This window comes from Nicotiana tabacum, chromosome 8 (assembly GCF_000715075.1).
Source record: "Nicotiana tabacum cultivar K326 chromosome 8, ASM71507v2, whole genome shotgun sequence".
Taxonomy (NCBI): Eukaryota; Viridiplantae; Streptophyta; class Magnoliopsida; order Solanales; family Solanaceae; genus Nicotiana; species Nicotiana tabacum.
In genome coordinates, this window is record NC_134087.1 from 113,620,715 (window position 1) to 113,640,514 (window position 19,800).

General features: G+C 41.4%; 1 protein-coding gene across 1 annotated transcript in view; it reads right to left on the reverse strand.

Annotated features, from left to right (window-relative positions):
- Positions 1 to 18,819, reverse strand: part of LOC107792194 (uncharacterized) — a 32,622-nt gene extending 13,803 nt beyond the window's left edge. The window contains exon 1 of the mRNA XM_075220521.1: positions 18,735 to 18,819. Within this exon, the coding sequence (XP_075076622.1) occupies positions 18,735 to 18,819 (85 nt within the window). The remainder of the gene's footprint in view (positions 1 to 18,734) is intronic.
- Positions 18,820 to 19,800: the final 981 nt, after the last annotated feature.

The following is a 19,800-nucleotide window of genomic DNA, read 5'->3' on the forward strand; positions in this document are numbered from 1 at the left end:
TTCCTTTTAAGCCTCCACATACCATTATGTTTTGTTTCCCACTAACTATTAGATTAATGGTTAATTAAGTACTTTACTGACAGCCCACTAGCAAGATCGTTTGCCAAACTTTAAAACCCCAAATTACCCCTGACATTACTGTGATTTACTGTCCTAGTCCAATCCCCTGTACCTCATCAGCTATAACCAATTTACTTAATCAAAATCAAACAGCAACTCAAACTACACAGATTAGATCAAATAGCAAACTGATATTAAACTGCTAAGATGCACATGTATATGGGAATAACTGACTACATTCACAATTCTAAACCAAACCTAGACAAAGATGAATGAAACATTGTAATATCACGAGTTCATATGTAACAAACTGATTAGCAACGGAGACGAAAGAATCAAACATAACATAATAAGACAATTTGAACCAACAGTAATATCAAACGATCACAGTTTTATACAATTGCTCACTGAACTTGCCTAACTCTAAATACTCAACAATATAAAGAAGAAACTAATCCATAGTGAAACCAAATAGACAGGGGTTCGAGCAATTTCAACTAAATCCAATTAACTATAAAATCCAAATAATACAGTGATGAAAATCTGGACTAGAAAAAAGTCCGAAAGAGGGGGGAAGAAGTGATTGACAAACATAGCAAGGAAACCTAATTAGGCAAACAACAAACAACAATCAAAAAAGAAAAAGGAAAAGAGGAGAAATACCTCAAAATCAGAAACCAAATGAACTCCGTTCTCATTGACACTTCGTCTTGAAATTTTGAAGCCAAAACGGACCTTAATCGAGTGTTCTCGACTGAGAATACTCGACTAAAGTCGGTTAAGACCTCAAATTTTTAACTCCGTACACAGTCTGAAGTTTGGTTCTTCTAGGGTTTGCCTTCGATTTGAAATTCGAAAGGCTCTAACAAGATTTGGACAGAACCGGGGTGGGATTTGGGACGGGGGTAGCTAGGTGGTTCAGTGGTGTAACTTTGGGACTGATTGGGTAGGTTTGAGGTTTGAGGTCTAGCCTTCGATCTAAGATTCGAAGCAGTCGGCCACGATTCGAGGGTGATGGTTAGAGGGGTTAGGTTGGGGAGGTCGAGGGGAAGCTGGGGTGTGAACTTGGTGGTCATTGGACGGATTAGGGTTTGGTTCGATACTTCGATCCAATATTCGAAAACTGGTGCTGATTTGAGGAAAACTGATTCGGGATTTGGAAAGAGGGCATCGTGGGGAGGCTGTGGTGTAATTTTGGGGCTGTTTGGACAACCGGAACCGCCGTGAGGCGATTTTCGGTAGGCGGAGGGCGGTGGTTGAAGGCGGAGGGTGTTGGGGCCTGTCTCTAGGTTAGAGACGAAGGCGAAGGGGGGTATGGCTTAGGGGGCGTGGGGTGAGGTTTTAGGAATATATAGTGGGGTGGGGATTTGATCTTGGCCGTTGGATCATTCACGATCAACGGCCTGGATTACTTCACTAATGAGAAACGACGTCGTTTGGTTTTGTGAGGGGATCGGGTTAGACCGGGTATAGGGAATGGGTCAAAAACGGGTTATGGGAGGGGTGATCTGGACCGTTCGATCAAAACAAATCAATGGTTTGGATCTATTGGCCAGATACGACGTCGTTTGGATATATCTAGAGACGGACTAGACCGTTTGATCGTATGAGATTGACGGTCCAGATCCACAATGACCAAACGATGTCGTTCTGGGTTGGTCGCAGGTGGACTAGATTTGGGGCGGGTATTGGGCTGATTTTTTGGGTAAGAACTGGGCTGTGGCCAATTTGGCCCAGTCCGGTTTCCATTTTGTTCCTTTTCCTTCTTTTCTTTTATTTCCTAATTAATAAAACTAAAATTAAAATTAAATTATAAATCAATTTAAAAAAATACTAATTAATTCCTAATAACATTTATCACACCCTTAAATACCAACTAAAATAAAATCACACAATTGGAGATTAAATGCTAAAAAATGCCAAGTACATATTTTTGTGATTTTCATTCTCGCAAATCCAAATATTGTTTAATTAATTCCTAATTGTAAAATTAACTCCTAAATGCACATGCAACACATATTTTTTGTATTTTCTTAATTAAAGTAAAAATAAACATGCACAGACAAGTATAAATAAATCACAAGCAACACAAAACTATTTTATTTTGAATTTTTGGGAGTAGTTCTTGTAGGGCAAAAATCACGTGCTCACAGCTGCCCCTCTTTGTCCGGAAACATGAAAAGTTTTCGTGCAAAGATAAAGTGAGCGGATACGAGCGATTTTTGCCCGTTCGGCTACTCCGTGTGAAGCATATTTCTGAAAGAGAGTTGACCGAACCTCTGCTTCGCATGCTTCCTACATATCCCTGGCTAAAAAGGGAATCAGGTCAATGTAGTTCGGGAAGTTATGGTAGCTGGGACTACCATGGAGCTGTGAATTTACTGTTACTGCTGATACTGCTTACTAAACTCCTTATTACACCTTGATAAAAAATAAATAAATAAAGAAGTTATACTAAGCTATGGTCTATGAATTACAAAGATTTATTCTCAAACTTGGTCATGTGACTGTTGTTGCCTTGCTGCCTTGCTGTCTTGTTGCCTTGTGTTTCCTCTGATGTTTCTTTACTTCTGACTTGACTTGTAGTCTTCTCTTAATTATCGAATTTGAACTGCTTATTTCCTTCTTTTGAGCTTCGAATTATTTTTTCTTCGAAGCTTGAATTGCCTTCTTCTGACTAGTGTTGCCTTCCTTCCAACTTCTGAACTTTACTTTATGCTGGGATCTTTGTTGCAACCCTCTGCTCTCCGGGCGGGCTCCTGACTTCTACTACGACTTAAAAAGATAATACCTCCATTCTCCAGGCGGGCTCCTGACTTCAATAAACAATTTAAAGATAATACCTCCATTCTCCGGGCGGGCTCCTGACTTCGACTACAACTTGAAAATATAACAACCTCCATTCTCCATGCAGGCTCCTGACTTCAACAACTTCTTACAAATATAACACCTCCATTCTCTAAGCGGGCTCCTGACTTCAACAACTTCTTAAAAATATAACACCTCTACTCTCCAGGCGGGCTCCTGACTTCGACTATAACTTGAAAATATAACAACCTCCATTCTCCAGGCGGGCTCCTGACTTCGTCAACGACTTAAAAATATAACACCTCCATTCTCCAGGCGGGCTCCTGACTTTGACTATAACTTGAAAATATAACAACCTCCATTCTCCAGGCGGGCTCCTGACTTCGTCTACAACTTGAAATGATAACAACCTCCATTCTCCAGGCGGGCTCCTGACTTCGACTACAACTTGAAAAATATAACAACCTCCATTCTCCAGGCGGGCTCCTGACTTCAACTACTTAAAATATAATACCTCCATTCTCCAGGCGGGCTCCTGACTTCAACTAATTTTTAAAATATAACACCTCCATTCTCCAGGCGGGCTTCTAACTTCTACTACGACTTAAAAAGATAATACCTCCATTCTCCAGGCGGGCTCCTGACTTCGACTACAACTTGAAAATATAACAACCTCCATTCTCCAGGCAGGCTCCTGACTTCAACAACTTCTTACAAATATAACACCTCCATTCTCTAGGCGGGCTCCTGACTTCAACAACTTCTTACAAATATAACACCTCCACTCTCCAGGCGGGCTCCTGACTTTGACTATAACTTGAAAATATAACAACCTCCATTCTCCAGGCGGGCTCCTGACTTCGTCAACGACTTAAAAATATAACACCTTCATTCTCCAGGCGGGCTCCTGACTTTGTCTATAACTTGAAAATATAACAACCTCCATTCTCCAGGCGGGCTCCTGACTTCAACTACAACTTGAAAAATATAACAACCTCTATTCTCCAGGCGGGCTCCTGACTTCAACTACTTAAAATATAATACCTCCATTCTCTAGACGGGCTCCTGACTTCAACTACTTTTTAAAATATAACACCTCCATTCTCCAGGAGGGCTCCTGACTTCAACAACTTCTTAAAATATAACACCTCCATTCTCTAGGCGGGCTCCTGACTTCAACTACTTCTTAAAATATGCGCTTTATTGCCGTTGTTCCTTCCTGCCTCTTGAACCATTTTCCTTCCAACTTGAATTATCTTCTTTCAGAACTGCTTCCCTCAAAACGGGTGTTCCATTCCTCTGAAAACTGTTGGGGATAACACCGGTGTTTCATTCGAAATGTTATTTTCCTCCTTCAAAGACTACTTCCCTTAAAGCTGGTGTTTTCCTTCCGTTGGAACTACTTCTCTTAAGACTTGTGTTATCTTCCTCCCGAAATTGCGTTCTTTAAAACTTGTTTTGTCTTCTTCTAACTACTGGGGATACCACTTTTCTCCAAACTTGTGTTATCTTCCTTCTTCCCCAAGTGGGTACCTGACTTCTAGAAAATTTTAAAAAATTTTCTGCCCCAGTTTGACAATCTTTCTTGTGGCATGTCTTTCTGTCATCCATAACATTTCCTGTCCCTGCTTAAAACCAAAGAGAATTTGTTAGTTTAAAACGTGGGGATGCTCCTGCTCGGGACGGTTTTCCCTTTTGCTCTTTTCCATGTTCTACGTTGTTTGACCATCTTGCAACTTGGCTGATAACTTCCGACCTTCTTGATGATTCTGTATTCACCAACTTCTCCACTGTTGTTTTCCACCTTCGCTCCATACTGTCCCCGAAAACTTAGACCAATCCATAATTCGGTCTTACAACGACGTCTTTCTCGTCCCATCACGTTATCCTCGCCTCTTTTATCCCCATTTACCTTGCACCATGTTGGCAACTGGTAGTTGGCTTTGAAAATCCTTCTTTAAAAACAAACTACTACTGACCAAAAAGAAATGGAAAATGATGACTTCGAAAGATAGAATAAGAAAAATCTTTCTGAACAATTATTTGAAGAGAAAATAACTTATCTGAATGGTATAACCGATCCCAATGGTCATGTCGTGCATTTTTGGATTAATCAACCTAGTCTGTTTACATCAATCAATCTTCCTGATATCCCTACTTTGTATTTCAAAGGTCCCGCAACCCATCTTCTTTTTGCCGAAACAACATCTTTATTCTGCTTGAGGTCTCGACGGATCCTTTCCATAAAGCTTATCTCGTTTGCCCCTTTTAATTCCTTGTCGCCTTATAGTGCCCTTCGAGGGGTTTTCACTAATAAGACTCTCTCGTTTCTCTCAACTCCCGTCGCCTTATGGTGCCTGTGAAGGTTTTCACCAATAAGACTCTCATTTTCATTAATTTCCCTGCTTGGACCGCAGTATTACCTTGATATGAATCACTCTATTTGCTTGACTTGTCATCTCTCGAAAACTGATCAGAAGGTCTTTTTTTGGACCGTAATGTGGGATTTTGGATGGGATTAGAAATAAAGGGTATCAAAGGCTCAAAATAATTTGACATGGGTTTAAAATTACAACTTTTGGAATCACATTTCTTATTACAAATACAACCTCTGCCCCAGTTTCTTGCTTGGGGATCTTTTGACTTTTATTTTACTATGACCGAGCCATAAAGCTTCCTACGTACCCTTAACAGGGATCAGGTCAAACGTAGTTCACACCTGAATTTCCTTGTTGTTATATTTTTTTCACTTCTTTTCTTTTCTTTTTTTCTTTTCTTTCTTTTTCTCTCTTTTCGTTACTGATTCCAAAAAAGGGGTATGAAAGAAATAAATAAGGCTCAAAAAGGGGAACAAAGGGTAAAGTATTTAGATAGTAGAACAAATTGCCTTCGTCATTTCAATCTTCGAAATAATGCCAAATACAAACAATCAACAATTATACCAAAGAAATCATACATAATATCTTTTTACTGCATCAAAATTGATAGCCATGTCTATGCATTTTCCTTTGATATTTGTTAAACATAAAGCACCATTGGACAATACTCTGATTACAATGAATGGCCTTTGCCAATTCAGGGCGAACTTGCCTTTTGCTTCAACCTGATGTGGAAGGATGTGTTTCAGCACTTGCTGGTCCACCTCAAACTTCTGGGGACGCACCTTTTTGTTGTATGCTCTTGCCATCCTCTTTTGATATAACTGGCCATGACACAAAGCTGCCAATCTTTTTTCATCAATCAAGTTCAACTACTCCAAACGGGTTTTGACCCACTCATCATCATCAATCTCAGCCTCAGTGACAATCCGAAGGGACGGGATTTCAACTTCTGCAGGTATTACTGCTTCAGTTCCATATACCAATAAATAAGGAGTTGCACCTACCGAAGTACGGACAGTAGTGCGATAACCCAGCAATGCAAATGGTAATTTTTCATGCCATTGCCTAGAACCTTCTACCATTTTCCGAAGTATCTTCTTTATATTTTTGTTGGCTGCCTCAACTTCTCCATTCGCCTTGGGACGATATGGGGTAGAATTGCGATGTGTAATCTTAAACTGTTGGCATACCTCTTCTATCAATTTATTGTTAAGATTAGCATCGTTATCTGTGATGATCACCTTCGGGATTCCAAATCGACAGATGATATTTGAGTGAACAAAATCGACCACTGCTTTCTTGGTCACAGACTTGAAAGTTTTGGCCTCAACCCATTTGGTGAAATAATCAATGGCTACCAGAATGAACCTATGCCCGTTGGATGCTGCTGGCTCAATTGGTCCAATGATATCCATGCCCCAAGCGACGAAGGGCCATGGCGCTGACATTGTGTGCAATTCCGATGGCAGAGAATAAATCAAATCTCCGTGTATCTGGCATTGATGACATTTGTGCACAAAACTAATACAATCTCGCTCCATGTTGAGCCAATAATAACCTGCTCAGAGAATTTTCTTTGCCAACACATATCCGCTCATATGTGGTCCGCAGACTCCTGAATGTACTTCGGACATGACAGATGTAGCTTGTCTAGCATCTATGCATCTTAACAATCCCAGGTCTGGTGTTCTTTTATACAAAACTCCTCCACTCAAGAAAAATCTGCTTGTCAACCTTCAAATTGTTCTCTTTTGATCCCACGTAGCTTGCAGTGGGTATATCCCCATTCTGATGTATTCCTTCATATCATGGAACCACATTTCGCCATCAAATTCTTCTTCAATCATGTTGCAGTAAGCATGATGATCTCGTACTTGAATATACAAAGGATCGACTAGGCTTTGTCCGGATGGTGCAGCATTGACGCTAGGGTAGCCAAAGCATCGGCGACCTCATTATGGACCCTTGGAATATGCCTGAACTCCACTGATCTAAACCATTGACAAAGATCATGCAAGCATTGTCGGTATGGTATGAGCTTCAGATCTCGCGTTTCCCATTCTTCTTGAATTTGATGTACCAGAAGGTCCGAGTCTCCCAAGACCAAGACTTCCTGGACATCCATGTCTGCAGCTAACCTTAAACCCAAAATGCATGCTTCGTACTCAGCCATATTGTTGGTACAATAAAAAAGAAGCTAAGTCGTAACAGGATAGTGATGCCCTATTTCAGAAATAAGCACAGCTCCTAATCCGACTCCTTTCATGTTAGCATCCCCATCAAAGAAAGGTTTCCAGCTTGGTTTTTCGGCCTGTTCTAGTTCATCAATATGCATCTCCTCTTATCAGGAAAATAAGTCCTCAGTGGCTCATACTCTTCATCGACCGGATTCTCAGCCAAATGATCGGCCAATGCTTGGGCTTTCATCGCAGTCCGAGTCACATAGATTATGTCAAACTCTGTGAGCAAAATCTGCCATTTTGCGAGTCTTCTTGTCGGCATAGGCTTTTGAAAGATATACTTCAACGGATCCAAATGCGAAATGAGATAGGTAGTGTAGGATGACAAATAATGTTTCAATTTCTGTGCCACTCAAGTTAGGGCGCAACATGTCCTTTCCAGGTGAGTGTACTTAACCTCATAAGCTGTGAACTTTTTGCTAAGATAATAGATGGCTTGTTCTTTCCTGTCGGTGACGTCATGCTACCCCAGTACACAACCAAATGAATTTTCCAAGACTGTCAAGTAAAGAATCAAAGGTCTCCCTGGTTCTGGCGGAACCAGCACAGGTGGGTTTGTCAAGTAACCTTTTATCTTATCAAACGCTTCTTGACACTCATCAATCCACTTGATCGCAACGTCCTTCCTCAACAACTTGAAAATAGGCTCACAAGTTGTCGTGAGCTGAGCAATAAACCTGCTGATGTAGTTCAGCCTTCCTAACAGACTCATCACTTCAGTCTTGTTCCTCAGAGGGGCAAATCTTATATGGCTTTGATCTTTGATGGGTCCAACTCAATGCCTCGCTGACTGACTATGAATCCTAACAGCTTTCCGGATGGAACACCAAATGCACACTTGGCGGGGTTAAGCTTGAGGTTGTACCTGCGAAGCCTCTGGAAGAATTTCCTCAAATCCTCAACGTGGTCGGCCTGATGCTTTGATTTTATGATCATATTATCTATGTATATCTCAATCTCCTTGTGTATCATATCATGAAATACAGTAGTCATCGCCCTCATATAAATTTCCCCAGCATTCTTCAAACCAAATGGCATTACCCGGTAGCAATAAGTTCCCCATGGCGTGATGAACGCCGTCTTTTCTGCATCTTCTTCATCCATTAGAATCTGATGATACCTGGCATAGCAATCCACAAAAGATCCAATCTCGCGCTTGGCATAATTATCGATCAAAATGTGGATATTGGGTAGTGGGAAGTTATCCTTCGGACTTGCTTTGTTGAGATTGCGGTAATCAACGCATACTCTGATCTTGCCATCCTTCTTCGGTACAGGCATGACATTAGCCAACCAGATAGGATATCGAGTGATCCGAATAACCGTTGCATCCAACTGCTTGGTAACTTCTTCTTTAATCTTCACACTCATATCAGTTTTGAATTTCCTCAGCTTTTGCTTGACGGGGGGAATGCCGGATCAGTGGGCAATCTGTGGACCACTAAATCAGTGCTTAAACCCGGCATGTCATCATATAACCTCGCAAAAACATCTTTGTACTCTATGAGTGCTTTGATTAACTCCTCCCGGAATTTTGGCTCGAGGTGGACACTTATTTTAGTCTCTCGAAGATTGTCTGTGTCCCCTAAATTGACGGCTTCTGTGTCATTCAAATTGGGTTTGGGTTTTTCTTCGAAGTGAATTAACTCCTTACTAATCTCTTCGAAGGCTTCATCATCATATTCTGATTTGTAACCACAATCTACTTCTTGAACGAACATTTCGGAATCAGATTGATTTTTAAGACTGGGCTGAGGATTGCTTATGCATGCCATGTCATTAGAACCAGCGAAAAAAGAACTGTATAGAAAAGAAAACAAAACAAAAGGAAAACCATCAGGAATGATGAAGAAAGGGAAATTGTATTTCATTGATTGATAAAAGATAACAAGGTTTGCACACTCAAACAAACTGAAAAAATGAAATCTGGATTACAACCCTGGAATAATCCGTACAAACTTAAAGGAAAATCAAAGCGAACTACCAAGACTCCTTCCGAGTAGGGAGAGGAGTAGCCTTCAAATTATTAAGCTTTGTTTTTGGCCCGACAAATTGCACTTCCGCGTTGCTAGAACCCTCTCCAATTTCCACCATGTTCACACTATCGAACAACTACTCAAACCTTTCAATCAACTCCTTATCAGGATTAATCGCAGAACTGGGAATTGTTGTCACTAGGCGACTCCTTGTACCGGACTTGACAAATAATCTGGAAAGATGTGGGACCGGCTTTGGAAGGACCCATGTCCTTTGTTTCAATTTCCTGGCTCTTTTTATGTCTGCGGCTGTGTGCTTGAATCCCAGACCAAATGTTCCCAAGTTTTCAGGAAGAGACACGGGTTGTATGATGCCTTGCAGATCTGACCCTAAACCCTTTCCTGGTACAAAACCATTCTTCAGCATTTCATATGCTACCATGACTGATGCGGCGTTTATCTTCAGACTTGGGATACACTTCCCTTCTAGAACTTTCTCGACTGACATTGGGTCAGAAACTTGGTAGACCCATGGTCCCTCGTCATCTTCCACTTCAATGAATGGCACAATGGTGTTGTTGTGAGCGCACAAATTATCTTCGCCGTGCACAACTATTTCCTGTCTGTCCCATTCAAACTTGACCATCTGATGGAGTGTTGATGGTACTACTTTAGCGGCGTGAATCCACGGTCGCCCTAATAGCAAATTGTAGGAAACAGCTATATCCAGCACTTGGAATTCCATTGTGAATTCTACTGGACCTATGGTCAGTTCCAACACTATGTCCCCGACTGAGTCTTTGCCTCCGTCGTCGAATCCCCGCACACAGATACTGTTCTTATGGATCCTCTCCTCTTCTACTTTCAGCTTTCTTAGAGTGGAGAGAGGACAGATGTTTGCACTTGAACCATTATCAACAAATACCCGAGTAACCATGGCGTTCTCGCATTTCACTGTCAAGTAAAGGGCTTTGTTATGCTCAGTACCCTCTACCGGCAATTCGTCATCGGAAAAAGTGACTTTGTTTACTTCAAAAATCTTGTTGGCTATCTTTTCCAGATGGTTTACCGAGATCTTGTCGGGAACGTGGGCCTCATTCAAGATTTTCATCAGTGACTGACGGTGCTCATCTAAATGGATTAGCAACGAGAGTAATGAGATCTGAGCGAGCGTTTTCCTCAACTGTTCTACAACAGAATAGTCATGCACTTTCATTTTCCTCAAAAATTCCTCTGCCTCTTCTTTAGTTACAGCTTTCTTCACCGGCGTTGGATCATTTTTAGTTCTTCTTAACTCCTCGGGAGTAAAACACCTTCCTGAGCGAGTTAAACCTTGTGCTTCACAAACTTCTTCCTTGATTTCTTTCCCTTTGTAAATCACCGTCACCCATTCATAATTCCAAGGAACAGCCTTGCTGTTGATTACTGGAAGCTGGGTTACTGGTTTTATAATAACAGGCTCTGTGCGAGCACCCTTCACGACCACAACAGGTTTTCTTGCAACCCCTGGCACTACCACTTTAGCTTTCTCTGGTTTCACTGCAACAATGCTTGACGACCCTCTCTCGGCTACCACAGCTAGATTATCATCTACCTCTCTCAACTAGGCCACTGATTTCCCACTGGTTACTTTTTCCTTTGAGCTGGTTTCGCCGGAACGGATCATCATTACCGTCTGTGAGGGCTTCCTGGGCTCCCCCTCTTTGTATATCAACTCAATCATGTGTGTCTCATGGTGAGTTGGCAGTGGGTTCTGATTGATATTTGGTTCTTCTAGGGCTTGAACCTCGATCCGATGAGCATCGATAAGCTCTTGCACAGCTATTTTTAATTTCCAACACTTCTCTGTATCATGCCCAGGGACCCCTGAACAGTACTCACAGCTCACTGAGTGGTCAAGATTTCTAGGGGGAGGATTTGGCATTTTGGGCTCAATTGGATTCAACATGCCCAACTGCCTCAATTTGTGGAAAAGACTGGTATATGATTCCCCCAGTGGAGTGAAAGTCTTTTGCTTCTGTGACCTCTCATTCTTGAGGGCTTGGTTTGGTCGGAAACCTGTCCCGAGGGGATTTCTGTAGGCCCTTGGGGGTGGATATGTGTTTTGTGGAGATGGGTATGGATTTTGTGGAGCCGGCGTACGCCATTGTGCGTGTGCCGGGGTTTGGGTATAGGCTTGTGCATGATGGACGAAAAAATAGGGATCTGGCAGTGAGTAGTAGTGTTGTGGAGGGCTATATGAAATGTGGGGGTAATTTTGGTGGTAGGGTCGTGATTGGATATAGTAGGGTGACGGGCCTCTAGATCCGAACCAGGCTCCAGACTCAACAGTCATGACATCTTCTTTCTTCTTTTTCCCAAGCACACCCCCAGTGCCGTTTTGAATGGCCTGGGTGGTTGCCTTGATCGCTGAATAACTCATGATCTTGTTGGACTTAAGCCCCTCCTCGACCATGCCTCCCATTTTTACAACCTCATTAAAAGATTTGCCAATTGCGGACACTAGATGACCAAAGTAGGTCGGCTCCAACGCCTACAAAAAGTAATCAACCATATCGCTTTCTTTCATTGGGGGATCTACCCTTGCTGCTTGCTCCCTCCACCGGAAACCATATCCTCTAAAGCTTTCATTGTGCTTCTTTTCCAGTTTGGTCAGGGACAGTCGGTCCGGAATGATCTCAAGATTATATTGAAAGTGACAAGCGAATGCTTGGGCCAAATCGTCCCATGTGTACCACCTGCTATGATCTTGTCTGGTGTACCATTCTAACGCCGATCCACTTAAACTTTGGCTGAAATACGCCATCAGTAATTCATCTCTTCCGCCTGTTCCCCTCATCTTGCCACAAAAACCTCTTAGATGAGCCACCGGATCACCGTGTCCGTTGTACAAGTCAAATTTGGGCATTTTGAACCCTGCCGGTAGTTGTACATTTGGGAACAAACACAGGTCTTTGTAAGCTACACTCACCTGACCTCTTAACCCTCTCATATCCCTGAAGGATTGTTCTATGCTTTTCATTTTTCTGAACATCTCTTCCTGTTCAGGATTTCTGGCCAGTTTTTCTGCTTTCCCCGGTAGGTCAGAATGTGGATCATGTGGATAGGCTTCAGGCACTTTGAAGGTAAGCTCCGGGGGATAATACTGGTTGTCCTACACTTGGAACACAGGTTCACTTGGGGATTTATGGAGTGCAGCTAGTGGAGATGCCACAAAGACAGAGGTGATTGGCGGAGGAGGGTATGGAATTGATTTTGGTGGTGGAGCTTGTGGCATATGAGAAGTAGTGCCATGGTAGTGCTGATAAATGGGAAAACCTGGATTGGTGGCGGGATGATCCTGAGACTGAGCTAATGGTGGGGTAAAAGCCGGGTTGGCTGGGTAAGACGGTGGTGATTGCCCTTGGGACCAGGCCTGGTACATTTCGGCCATCTGTTGTTTAAGCTTGAACATCTCCTCTTTCATTTTATTGACGTCCAACTCCTCTACCTCAACACTAGTGTCGACCTCCGGGATAGACATGATTTCTGGTATTGGTCCCTTTGATCTGGTTTGGTAATGATAGTGTGCCAGTATACTCTAAATAAACTAACTGCTTGAATTCTCTGGAAATCAACAAACTTGTTAGTTTTTTAGAGTTTAACACACATGCAATTACACGTTGGGATGCAATGCACCTAGGCAATTAACTATTTCTATCATGCATTTGCTTCGGTTGCGTGCGTCATTCCGGCCTCTCACAATTGTGCCTCTTCTTTTAAACTTTATTCTATCCTTCTTTATTTTTCCTTTTCCCTTTTAGTGGTGGTCGAATCCTATAGAGATTGCCTACGTATCACGTCACCGCATGAATCAGGCCGTGCGTAGTTCTGTCAGATAAGTGTGCAAGTAAATAAAACATTTTTGGGAGTTTTAGCTTTTATAAAATAGATACTTCGATTACACAGACTCAATATCAACAAATTTAAAAAGACCAACAGACTCTGACGCAAAGACGACAAACAGACTCCGAAATCAAGATATCACACTCTAAAGAAATGCAGACTCAGAACAGAAAGAAAATGCAAACCCAACATGACTCACAGACTCTAACAAAAAAGGAAATACAGATTCAAACGGAAAATTATGAGTACATCAATGTTCCTGGTGTCCGTGGGACATCGTTCGGTCTCGCCACAGGCCTATGTGCAAGATCCCTTTGAAGTCGGTCCAAATTGTTCATTATTTGCTTAACAAAGGTCATCACCGCTGCAAAGAATGTAGTGCGAGTCATATCCTCACAAATGTGGCACTTCATAATGATGTAGTCAATGATGTTTCTAACTCTCTCTCTTATGACGCCCTTTTCTTGTAACAAACGCCCAATCTGCTGGGCCCTGGCCTCCAAAGTTTGCTTGGCTGCATAGTTTTTTTCCTGAAGTTGTTGCAAGTCTATTTCTAACTGCGCCAACATCGTGTAACAGTGTTCCCTTTCAACCTTGAAGTCTTTTTCCTTCTTGATCATTTTGTTTCTCATGGCGATAACCCTTTTCTTCAACCCTGCGACCTCATCGTCGTACCTTTCTCTCAACTGCTTAACCAAGCATACCCGTTCGTCTACATTTTTAGCCAATTGTTTTTTAGCCCCGGCCAGTTCACTTTCTGCTTTGTTCAAATAGAAACTATAGTTACTCACTTTCTGCCTTAGGTTAGTTACGAGATTTTCATCTCTGTTACTTCAGACTTGATTTTCTGCCGCTACTTTCAGTTTCTGAATTTGAGCTCGGAGGGCCTCATTTTCTTTGGCTAGCCATTTCTTTTCACCCTCATCCGCCGCTGCTTGTAAGCCATTCTCGAATTAAAGGTCTTGGACTTGCTTTTCCAGCTTTCCTATTGTGGCCCTGTACTTATTTTCTTTGGCCAACCAAGCCCACGGTTCTTGCGGTGCCTCGACGAATTCTTGAATGTGTGGTTTTTTGGCCGGTCTTTCTGATTCGGCCCTTGCAGTGTTCTTCTTTCTATACCAGGCAAGGTAGGCAGGTGAGACCTCGCCTTTAGATAGGTTCCGCACTCGGGTGCTTGCCGTCAAATACTGGGACTCGTTCCAAACAGAACGAACTGTTTCTTCGTGAAATTGGCCGTTGGAACTAATCTCAACCGCGTGGATACTGAGATCTTCATCAGGATGCATCACCTAACACCTTCTTAATTGTCTCATCACTCGGTAGGGAGCGTAAGGTTGAATACCTCGAAGACCCATTAGGAGGAAGTAAGGACCTGTGGCGGGTATATACATAATTTCTTCAACAGGAAGCCAACCTAGTGTCCATTCTATTTGTCCCGTAGTGATGGCGCGAAGGCGGGCTATCCATTCTCCAAACCCCTCCGATAACTTGAACCCTGAAACCCTTGTGTTGAATTTTTCAATGCAGCTTTTCTCTGCGGATCCATAACTCATATACTGAGGGTGGTGGCACAAGTGCTCGATCATCCACATTTGTAATAGCAAATTGCATCCCTCGAAGAAGTCTGCCCCAGCTTTACAAGCTGTGAGAGCTCGGTATATCTCAGACACTATCATAGGGGCGAGAGTGCTCTTGGCGTTGGTAACCAGGACCTTGACGACTCCAGTCACCCGCAAATCGATATTCCCATCTTTTCGGGAAAACACCACAAGGCCTAAGAATGCTACCATGAAAGCGAAACGCCTATGCTCGTCCCATTTTGTTCGGTTCCCTTTACTGCAAACCCCACTTTCTGGATCATTGAACCCTCCTACATGCCCGTACTTCTGGTATATAAAACATAGAGTGGAAAAAAACCCTTCCAACTCGAAATATGGGATTCCCTTGCTTATCTTTAGCAAATCCATGAATTTGTGAGAGTTAACGGCACTTGGAGCGATCAGATACTTATGTCTCAAACCTGCAGTACTTTTCATATAACCTGCTATCTCTTCTAAGGTCGGGGTGAGTTCAAAATCCGAGAAGTGAAATACGTTATGGGCCGGGTCCCAGAACGTAACCAAAGCCTTTATGATGTCTCCTCTAGGTCTGATCTTTAATAACCCGGTGAGACCCTCCAAATGTAGATTGACCTTATCCTGCACTGACTTGCCCAGATCTTCCCACCACATACGCAACTCCAAAGGGATTTTGTTCATAACTGTTACCGGCAAATTCTGACTCGTGCTCATTCTGCATGTTTATTGGGGTGTTTAAAATTTAAGACTTATTTGACTCAAAATAAAATTAACACACATTTTTTCAAAAATAAAATAAAAACCCGATTTCGCAAATACGACCTTTCAGCACTTCGAGAACGAAGATTTTAAGGCTGTGTTGGCTCACTGGTGAAAGCCTTGCAAAAAAAATGACCACATGTGGTTGTTCTTGCAAAAACGGCCTTCCGGCGCCCTTTTTAAGGACATTCGTCTATTTCTGACAAGAATAACATCACTCTAACTATTTTTCAAATAAAAGTAAAATTTTGTTCTTTTGGCTAATTTTGCGAAAAGGAAGTTGGACCCGATGAGGGTTGCCTACGTATCTCACACCCTGTGAGAATCAAACTGGTGTAGTTCGGGCAAAGAAAATAAACTAATTTGGAAAACAAGACTTCTTTCTTTTGTTTTTTTCAAGTAAATCACACTAAAAACTTTTTTTTTCATTTCCTCAAAATTTTGGCAGAATTTCGACGCTATTTGGGCACTGGTTTTTTCTAAAAATAGGTAATTATCTCTCTACACTGCTATTTTTCTTTTTCTCTTTTTCCCACTTTTACCGATATTCCCGTATTTTCAGAAGCCGGTCAGCATGCAAATTTGAAGCAAATAGATGCGTAAAACAAATAGGATGCAGCAGGATGGCCATTTCATTTCAGGTTGCTTGTCGTAGACGGACCCAACCCCTGTGTTGAGTCCCCTAAGTCAAAAAATGCATATGATGCACACAAACGTTCCTACTAGGGATCCAGCATGAGGTTTTGTTATACTAGGTTTAATGCCTGGGTGTATTGTTCTAGACCTGGCTTACCCGAGCGGACAACTCGAGCCGAGGATGGGAGTTGTGTACCGGTAACCAAAAGATCATCCGGTTTTGCAACTCCTCCGAATCCTCGTTCTATTTTGGGATATGACACTAACAGAAAGAAGTCACGACCAGCGTGCACTCCTCAGGAGAGAGAAGAGAGGGGTTACGTAGCAGTTTATATATACAGTTCAAATAATATCAAAGCGGTAAAAGCAACATTTAGCACATTAGGCCCAAACAGGTAATAAAATCAGATAATAAATAAAGCCAATTATAACAATTATTCTAAGCTCGAATTCTGGAACCCTGAATCAGAAGTTCTGGGTTCTTGTCCCCAGCAAAGTTGCCAGAGCTGTCACACCTCCTTTTTACCTACACCCCTGCAAAAGGGAATAAAGGGAGTTTTTTCAATTAAAGGACAATCGAAATGAGATTTATTTATTTAATTCAAAGTCACCACTTGGGAGATTTATGGCGTCCCAAGTCACTGGTTGAATCCCGAATGGAGGAAAAGATTGACTCTGTATTACAGTCCGCGAACCAGAAATCCGGGTAAGGAACTATGTTAACCCGGGAGAAGGTGTTAGGCATTCCCGAGTTCCGTGGTTCTATCACGGTCGCTCAACTGTCATATTCGACTTATCTATCTGATTTTAATACATGTTGAACCTATGTGCAAATTTTAACTTCAACCGCTTTTTATCTATTTTTTAAGGAAAATTGCAACGTCATTAAAGCAAGTCTTGAACCACGTCACATAAATGCACCCGTGGTTTTTGACATATTTTAACATCGTTAAGATTTGGATTTGGGTCACATAAATGCGCGCCCGAGTTTAGGAAGGTAACATTATTAAAATACGCGCCTACAGAGACTAGTGTGTTATTACTTTGGGGAAAAACCATGAAATTCGTTAAACGGCCCGTCCCAAAATCTAAGTATTTTTATATATACATTTAATGAGGGGCCCGTAGTTTATTTGTTTGTTTAGCGAGGCTCATCTCATTTTTATTATTCAAAAGGCAAACCTAAAAGCTATGGTGATTTTCCTATTTTTACTTGTCTCTAATAATAAAAATAAAACCTAACTAATTATTATCTTTTAAGAAATACTACATCTAGATCTGCAAACTCCAAACAGTCTACGTGAAGGAATCATAATCCAGGCCCAACACAAACTGGACCAATCGCAGACATGGGTCCAGGCCCCAAACGGATATGCATATCAGACCCAGACCTGGGCCATTTATTTCGGCCCTGAAGCTTACACTTTATGAAAAGGGGCTGTCGAGCCCCAGCCGTTTAAATTAAACAACGCTTCAGTTCAATGTGCACAAGTGTTCACTGAAAGTTTTAAACCATCAAGTTTAGTGAACTAGCTCAACGAAACGAACAATTATTCTGATTCTATACCCCAGCCCTAGCTAACCAAAATTACCAACTCGAGTTCACGTATCTATCAGATTTAAAGCCGTTGTTCATGCTAGGAATTAACACGGACAATCATGAAAAAGCTTAACTTATTGAGGTGATTAGATATTATACCATGTTATTCGTACAATTAGTCATGTCTAATTTTATACCCGTTTGTGATCCCAGCACCCTAAATATGGAAGCTATAGCAATTGGCTATTACGATCCAGATTCACCTTCACATTAACGTCACAGTTAACTAAATTAACTATAGCAAATCCGAGTAGCTCATACAGTCCAGTACAGATTCATGGTCATATAATCAATAATCCACAGTCTCTCTAGTTTAATTACAAGACAAGTTTCAGAAATTACTAATGCGTATTTGAAATCTATAATTACAAGCTATACTAATAGTGAAATACAGAAGCAAATTCATATGGTAGCAGTGCCTCGTCATTTGATTTCATAATCGTTCAGATACATCGAATGAAACTTCAAGGCATTAGAGACAACAAGGTACCTGGAAATATAATCGAGTAGAAGGAGGAGTTAGCAACAGAAGAGCAAACAACAGCAACCAGGAATTCAAACAGCAACCATCGCAGTTCAAGACCAATTTTTACCCAGAATCAACTCGACCACAGCCCAGAACAAGTTGCAAAACCAATAGCAACAGCAAATATCAAAACGAACAGACTCAATAGCAAATGTCAAATCTTAAACTCTTCAGAACTCTAAAAAAACTGAATGCCTTAGCTTTTTAAAATGCTGTCTGAGACTGCCTCTTCAAAGAACTCTCAAAAAACTCCTCCCTTCCTCCAGGTCTGCCCTGTTTTTTATACCCTCAGACAGACCCCTTTTCCAGCCTGTTTTAACACTTAAATCATTAAGAAATGTGTTTCTTCCATCACATTCCCTGACAGCCATTACTAAGTGTCTAATTTCATTGTTTAATTCAAAGGTGTATGGGCAATGCTATATTTTAATCAATTCCTTTTAAGCCTCCACATACCATTATATTTTGTTTCCCACTAACTATTAGATTAATGGTTAATTAAGTAATTTACTGACAACCCACTAGCAAGATCGTTTGCCAAACTTTTAAACCCCAAATTACCCCTGACATTACTGTGATTTACTGTCCTAGTCCAATCTCCTGTACCTCATCAGCTATAACCAATTTCCTTAATCAAAATCAAACAGCAACTCAAACTGCATAGATTAGATCAAATAGCAAACTGATATTAAACTACTAAGATGCACATGTATATGGGAATAACCGACTACATTCACAATTCTAAACCAAACCTAGACAAAGATGAATGAAACATTGTAATATCACGAGTGCATATGCAACAAACTGATTGGCAACGGAGAGGAAAGAATCAAACATAACATAATAAGACAATTTGAACCAACAATAATATCAAACGATCACAGTTTTATACAATCACTCACTGAACTTGCCTAACTCGAAATACTCAACAATGTAAAGAAGAAACTAATCCAGAGTGAAACCAAATAGACAGGGGTTCGAGCGATTTCTACTAAATCCAATTAACTATAAAATCCAATTAATACAGTGATGAAAATCTGGACCAGAAAAAGGTCCGAAAGAGGGGGGAAGAAGTGATTGACGAACATAGCAACGAAACCTAATTAGGAAAACAACAAACAACAATCAAAAAAGAAAAAGGAAAAGAGGAAAAATACCTCAAAATCAGAAACCAAATGAACTTCGTTCTCATTGACACTTTGTCTTGAAATTTTGAAGCCAAAACGGACCTTAATCGAGTGTTCTCGACTGAGAACACTCGACTGAAGTCGGTTAAGACCTCAAATTTTTAACTTCGTACACAATCTGAAGTTTTGTTCTTCCAGGGTTTGCCTTCAATTTGAAATTCGAAA